At 42.0% G+C, this 7,708-nt stretch overlaps 1 protein-coding gene across 1 annotated transcript; it reads right to left on the minus strand.

Annotated features, from left to right (window-relative positions):
• Positions 1-416: 416 nt before the first annotated feature.
• Positions 417-7,275, minus strand: nell3 (NELL (neural EGFL like) family member 3). Its single transcript, XM_051098245.1, has 5 exons — positions 7,157-7,275; positions 6,370-6,956; positions 4,349-4,902; positions 4,167-4,233; positions 417-3,299 (listed from the first exon to the last, which is right to left on the minus strand). Exons 2-5 carry the CDS (start codon positions 6,935-6,937, stop codon positions 1,771-1,773), a joined length of 2,718 nt encoding a protein of 905 aa, XP_050954202.1. The 5' UTR covers positions 6,938-6,956; positions 7,157-7,275; the 3' UTR covers positions 417-1,770.
• Positions 7,276-7,708: the final 433 nt, after the last annotated feature.

The following is a 7,708-nucleotide window of genomic DNA, read 5'->3' on the forward strand; positions in this document are numbered from 1 at the left end:
AGAGCAGACAAATACATTCTATTGTTTCACACAATGAGCTTTCTCACTAATTTGAGTACTGTTAGTCATGTTTCGGCAGACATTCAATAGTTTTTTTTTGTTTTTTTACTACCAAGTTCCTCAAAAACTCTTGCAAGAGAAAGTACTGCAAGTACATCTCAGGCACCATTAGTTCTATTAGATTCTTTACCACACTTTTGCAGTTCAGTATGATGATGTCCTGTACTGTTTCAGTACTGCCATCTGAGGTTTCACCAAACTGCTGCCCTCTTGAGGCTGACGCTTTACCCAGTGGAAGGATGTCTGGTAGCCATCTGGGATCAGCTATGGGCAAACAACTGGACCCTGAATGTATGGGTTAGCAAAAACTGGGAAGTACATTTTATTTGCAGTTACGAAGCAACCAGTGTCCTCAAACAAATCCAGTAACAAAGAAACGTAGCATTGCTAGATTTTAAAAACCACAACATAATCAAGCTGTATTTAATGTAAAAATGGAGTAAGAATGACCTGTTCTTTACTAAACAAGTACAGAAGCTTTACAGAAGCTTTAATAAAATATTAGGAAGCATATTATTTTTTGACAATAAAAGATTTCACTCTACATTATTTCTACAGTTAATGAATTACCAGTCCTTGCATTAAAATATGTAGGGGTCTAAGCCAGACATGACATTAATGTTGCCAAATGTTTGTTCACTTCACTGTTGGTAATCTGTAGTTTGAACACATACAGAAGCAATTAAACATGGTATGCACAGACAGCACATGGCAACAGTATTCAGAGTAATAGAATACATATGACATTTATACTGTAGCTTAGAATGAATGGTCAAATTTGTCTGTTTTGTATTTTCCTTTTTTTTTTTTAATATAAATTACAATGGCAGGACATAATGATCAGCAGTATTCATTTATAGTACTAAATATAAATATTCAAGCATAATGATTTCATTATTTTGTTATTTGATTTCTATAATAAAATATAAAAACAAAAATACAATAGTGAGCCTATATTTCATATACAGTAGATCAAGCTATGATCAAGCTTGAATCCAAAATTGAACACAAAACTGTGCACTGTACAACATACTGCACTTCAACATTGATAAAGTGCAGCAAAAACATCACGTCAGCTCACAAATACACATTCTTACTCTTTAACAAACACACTTTCTAAAAAACATAAAATTCTGTTTACGAACATTTAAGTTGATTTCAGATCAAACAGATATGAACTCCCTTGGGAAAAATTGGTCACTGCTCAACCAGCCATAGCACTTATGAAAAAAGTACTTTTTAAAGGTTATATTAGTTCATTGTTTCAGCCAAAAAAAAAAAAACATGTATTCTTATTTTTGTTTCTGTAACTGAATTGTCACACCATAATAATACCCCCCCCGCTCCTCTCATAACGACAGTAAACATGGCGTCGGAATACCAGAGGAGTATTAATAGCACCTGTGCAGTCCATCCATATAAAGTTTTTTACTTTATCTTATGAAAGCACCAGTTTTTCCAAAGCAATTTTTTAGTTAATTACGACATCATAGATCAGGGGTCTCCAAACTCTGTCCCGGAGGACCGGTGTGCTGCAGAGTTGAACTCCAACTTGCCTCAAAACGCCTGACTTGAAGTTTCTTGTATGCTTAGTAAGACCTTACTTAGCTAAATCAGGTGTGTTCAATTAGGGTTGCAGCTAAACTCTGCAGGACATTGGCCCTCCAGGGCTGAGTTTGGAGGCCCCTGCCTTAGATTGCATACTTGGGTTCATGACGCCAACCAAAGAATGGAGATGTTGGTGCCTCCCTCATGGGTGATCTGGTTGATCCGCCCACGAATGCAGTCCAGAGAAACATAAACGGCAGTACCGTTCTGCACTTCAAAGGAAGTTCTCAGTCCCACACTGGCCCACTCACTACCTTCAGGCATATGTCCACCCACCTGTTGGGCTAAGGATGTTTCCTGGCCTCCATCTGTACCTTGCCGGTAAAGGGTCAGCTTTACCACATTGCAGGAGTGGATCAGTTTTAAGTTGAGGGCCACACTGACCGTCCCTGGCTCAGAAAACACAAAGTTCCTCTGAGCATGTGGCTCACCTGACCCAGCTAGTCGCATCTGGTCTGTATTCGGGCTCATCTGCCTAAAGAGCAATGGTTTATTTCGTACTGCCCCAGAGGGTAGAGCTGTTCTTAAAACAGTGGCTGTGAACATGGAGGAGACAGCAGTAGGGATCCAGATCAAGCTCAGCATACTAATCCCAGAACTATCGCCAAAGTAGCGGACATTACACTGAGATGGGGCAACAATTTCAAAATTGAGCCAGTCTTCGCTGTCTACCCTTGTGGCCCCAGAAAGGGTAATGGAGGTGTCTCTGTAGTTAACACCAGACTTGAAGGAGCGTAGCACCTCCTGGTTAGTGCCATTTCTGTTGACATAGGCAATCAGTGAGAAACCTTCTCGAACACAAGAATGGCCCATTGAATAGATAGCCTGTTGGAGTACAAACTTCACCACTCCGCTCTCCATGAAACGCACCCCACGGCTGTCATGGGTCAGTGTGACTATGTAGGGATCAGAGACAGTTGCTATACGGAAGGTGGGACGATAGTTACTCTGGTAGTGAGCTGCTGTGGACATCTGGGCAGTCATGGCAACAGCGCCAGTGTCATGAGACAGCCAGAGCAAGCTGAATGAAGCTCCTCCAAGCTCATAGGCTTGAATATCTTTACTCTGGTTGCAGTATTGATTGGGACTTTTCAGCACGAGTGACAGAGTATGATTGGGTTCCACCTCAACTGCTGCACTTACAGTCACACCCTGAAAGAACTTCCTTTCAGGCTGCTCAATTCGAACCCCGCTGAGGTCTCTACCCTCCTCTTCGCTGCCATTGATCCGTACCCCGACTTGGAGAAAGTTCCTGCAGCTGTGCTTTAGTGCAAAATTGTAGTCTATCCAGACCAGTCCATGTTGTTGAATGTTGAGGTAATCATCATGGCTGGTCAGCAGGTTGTTTTCTTCTCTGCCACGAATATTGAGCTGTAGCCCTGGGTAGATGGAAGTACTCTTCGACTTTGTAGGCGGAATGACAATTGAAGCAGTCCAAGACTGTGAGAGCTCATTCTCAGTCACAGTTCCACATACAGCATCACCGGTGAAAGTACAAGGAATTCCAACAGGCTCACCGTCACAGTCTGAACAAGCCTGGCACTCCTGAAGTTCTTGATTGTAAAAGTACTCATGACCACACAGCCCTGTGGACATCTCTGTCTCAGAGATGCCAAGACAACGAAACCCTCCTGGTGAACAAAAGAAAAAGAAGCTTGAAGAATCCCAAGAGACCACTCATTTCTCTTTTCCACCAGGATGAACCAGGTGCTAGTTCAGAGCCAGTGCTAATGCTAGTTTGGAGCTGGTTCGACTGGCGAGCCTTCTAAGAACCCGTTTGCCTTTCCACAGGCTAGAGAGCCACCACAGATCCAGGTCTTAGCCTGAACGGTGCACGACCCCAAAGCACTGTGAGAGCGACTGGAGAGCAGACAACTCTAAGCTTTTAAATTGCTCTCGCAGTACTTCAGCGACATGCATCCCGAACAAGCCTAATATCGACAATGGCGGACGTTGCATTGCTATTGATATTTATGGTTTTGCGAACCTACATTGGCATCCAAATACAGCAAATCCAATGTTTTTGTTTTTAGCTGCTATTTCAAAAATGGCGGTCAAAGGTTTTTGTTTGTCTTGTTTGAGTGCCCAAACTGTCCTGGAGGACTGGTGTCCTGCAGAGTTTAGCTCCAGCCCCAGTTCGGCACACCTGAACCAGCTAATTAAGCTTGTACTAGGCATGCTATAAACTTCCAGGCAGGTGTGTTGAGGCAAGTTGGAGCTAAACTCTGTATGACACCAGCCCTCCAGGGCCAAGTTTGGGCAACCCTGGTCTTGTTGATCACGGTAACATCACCCCCAGCCCCTGTCACAAGCAGTTCTTACTTCTAGACCACTTTGGTGCTACTTACGAACAACTGTTCATGATTCAGAGCTGATGCTTTGGGTGTCAAAAAACAAAGAACTGATTTGACACTAGGCTCTGGCTCTGAACCAGCACTCAAACTGCCTTGGTGCAAAAGGCAGATATTGGGGTGGCATCAATTTTTCTTTTTGCTTACCTGGGGTATTGAGACATTTTACTCGCTCTCCACACAGGCTTGGTAATTCTAGGCATTCATCCCTGTCCTGTTGATAGATTTATGTTACTCAAAGACATTAAAGATTAAGACATATAAATTTGTCTGTTCTTCAATAAAATCTTAGTGTTGCATGCATAATGCAATTGCTGCCACACTGTCACCTGGCACATCCTATCAGCAGTGGGGGAGCATTGTGACACCAGGAAGAATCCAGGGGGACACATAGTGCACCTTTCACACTGCGGTGGATCCTTCTGGAAGTCGCAGTATTCTTCAGGCCCACACGCAATTTGACACCCCAACACTGGGTGTCCTGCATCTCCAACTACATTCACCACTTTGGTGTCCACATCTACCTTATGCACAGCATAGGACTTTTGCAGGTGGCTGCGTGCTTGGTTCTGAAGACCGGCCAGGTGGCTTTCAAAATAGCTTTGCAGTTCTCCCTGCAAGCCTTGAAACGAGAACTGCTTGACAGTCTCAGAAAGAAGACCGTACTGAGCCTTCACCACATCCATCTGCTCAAACATGCGGCGCTGATGATCGAGTATCTCACGCTGCTGGGAGAGGAGGGCCCCCTGCTGTTCCACCAGTCTCTGCTGCAGATCACGGATGACTACTTGCTGAGCTCTCAAAGCCTCCACCAGCTTCTCTTGTCCCTTTGCCAGCTGCAGATGTAGGATAAGTGCATCCTCAGCCGGGACCTCATTCTCTCCTGGTAGAAAAAAAAGAGAGACAAGACTAAGTGGCTATAACGCAACAAGTGTTTATTAAGCTTTAAAAAGATAATATACATTTCCATTAATAATTACACTGGTCCAATCAGCCTTAAAGGGATAGTTCACCCAAAAATGAAAATTCTGTTATTAATTACTCACCCTCATGTTGCTCCAAACCCATAAGACCTTCATTCATCTTTAGAACTTAATTAAATTAAGATACTTCTGATGAAATCCGAGAGCTTTCCGACCCTTCATATTTGTGTTCCAAAGATGAACAAAGGTTTTACAGATTTGGAGTGAGATGAGGGTGTATAATTGTTGACAGAATTTTCATTTTTGGGTGAACTATCCCTTTAATTGTAAATATATTTTGGTATACAAGAACAATTATTTGGGAGTAAATCAACATGAATAGTTTATTTAAAAATGATCCAAACAAGTAATTCACTGAAGTTAACTCAGCTTTTGATATGTAAAGGCCAAGTGCTATTTTACATTCAAATTCCCGTGCTAGAACTATCATATGGAAATGGATCAAAGTAGTCTGCAATTTCTTGACAGTTGACTGCCAGCGGTTCTGCAGCTCTGCAACCCTCTGTGTAGCCGAGCAGATGTGTATGTTTGCAATAATAGTTCTAGGGCCAGCTGTCAGATTCCCCTATTCATTGATGTACTGTATGGAAATTCCAGTACTGATGTGAAAATTGAATAAAGTATGAATTTATGAAGCCTGATAGTTTGTATACACTCCCCACCATTTGGCATGCAGCTCATATTTTTCAAAGAACAAAGAGAGAAATCCTCTGTGATGTCTGTAAATATACTTAAATGTCTCACACAAGCAAAAACAGGTCTGCATGCTTCTTCATTAAAGAGATTTCTTCTATGTAGATTGAATTAGATTACCAGTCAACATTATACAGTATGAGATACCAGCACCAGTTGTCTGCAGGGGCTTTGTGAAAGTCTGATACGTGAAATCAGATTAAATCAAAAACTAAAATAATCAATTGACCTCAAAGGTTGGATTTATACCATGGAATTACCATAGTACATGACCAAAACCTTATTTTTAATATCATGGTGCCTTGATAGTGGAAAAGGTAATGAAGACTAGATGGTTCAGTGTACTTCAAAAAGTACTATGGTTTTTACAATGCTACTGTACAACAAAGCACATGGTCATACCATGGTATAAGATACTGTACACATCCCAACAGTACTATGATATTACCATTAATAAAGCACAGTAATAAAGAATTAAAGTAATAAAGAGTAATGCCTTTTTGTATAGTTAAGTGGAATGAGTAACAAAAATTATTTGTGCTATATGCCATTTTTAATAAACTACAGTAATACAATAGCCTACTCTGTCTCTGTCTACTTAAGTGTTACACCAGTTTTGAAACAAGATACTCTAATTCATGTACAGAACAGCTGGAACCACTGTTTCAATTCACCTGGTTTGATGTCACAAGTGAGTTGAACTCCCAGAGGAGCCCCACTCTCTGATGCTGGATATCCAGTGTCCGGAAATTCCCCCAGAAACTGAGCGGCTCTGTCTGCCACATGGATGAGGGGAGGTTGGCTGGTACCGAGCACACACCCGTCTCCAACGCAGGGTCTCGGTCTTATCCTCAGAGGTAGACGGCAATCAAATCCTTTACATTCTCTGGTGTCGTTCATAACATGATCTGGTCGTTGAGGCGTAACGCAGTCTGCGCACATAGGACCAGAAACTCCAGCGACGCGCGTCTGGACGGTTTCCCTTGTCTGATCTCCAGACCGCCCGCGCTGGGACAGAAGCGTTGCGTGATGTTCCGATGGAAAACTGGAAGGAGCATGATGGTGATTTATTAATCTGCTCTGTGATGCCGGATTGTGTTGTCGCGGTGGTCTGGGCGATCTGCCCCCTGGACAGTGTGATCCAGAGCAGGGTCTGGCGTCTCCAGTGTCCCCCGAGCGCACAGCGCGGAACGTGCATAATACATAAACCAGCAATAAAAGCGTCTTTTTGGATGATGACATTGTTTAATCATTTATCCACCTAATTAAAGAAAATAACAATTATGACTCGTGCGGAAAGACGCGTTTAAAAGAGTTGACTGACGTTAGTACATATTAAAAGCACAAAAAAAGTCCGTTATCATTTAGCCCAGCCTGATCCAGAACATAAAGATGTTTTATATTTATATTCTTGTATATTTAAATCTGCAGATAACTTTTTAAACAATAATATGATTTTACCTGCAGCTGTCTTCTGTTGGAATGTCAGTGAAAATATAAACAGCAGGAGGTGAGCATCTCTACTCCACTGGAGTGTGTGTGTGTGTGTGTGTGTATGTGAGCCACTCTAAACACTTCTGAAGGAGAATGTCATGGGCTGTGTCTTAAAAATTAGTGAGCGCCCTACCTAGGCAACATTTTTAGGCATCATGCAAATTCTAGGAATGATAATTTTGTGTATCATTTTAAGCATCAGTGTGCATACTGCAATTTTTAGCCAAATCAGGCGTGTACACGTGCAACATTTATGAGTTTATGTGCAATAACATAATTTTGGGGGATGTAAGCAGCAGTTTTGGGCATCATTGGCCCATGTTGCAGTTTTGGATGCATTAGGAATGTTATGGACGCCCAAAAAATGCTATTTAGGTAAAAAGATCAGTTTTGAGACACGGTCCATGGCAGTCTCTTTCAGAAGTTTAGAAAGTTCTTGCACACATACAATGCTCAAAACCAGTGCATGTGTATTTATGACACTCAATGTGCTAATTAGACCCAAAACTGCTTAATGCA

Source organism: Labeo rohita, chromosome 24 (assembly GCF_022985175.1).
Source record: "Labeo rohita strain BAU-BD-2019 chromosome 24, IGBB_LRoh.1.0, whole genome shotgun sequence".
NCBI classification, from domain to species: domain Eukaryota; kingdom Metazoa; phylum Chordata; class Actinopteri; order Cypriniformes; family Cyprinidae; genus Labeo; species Labeo rohita.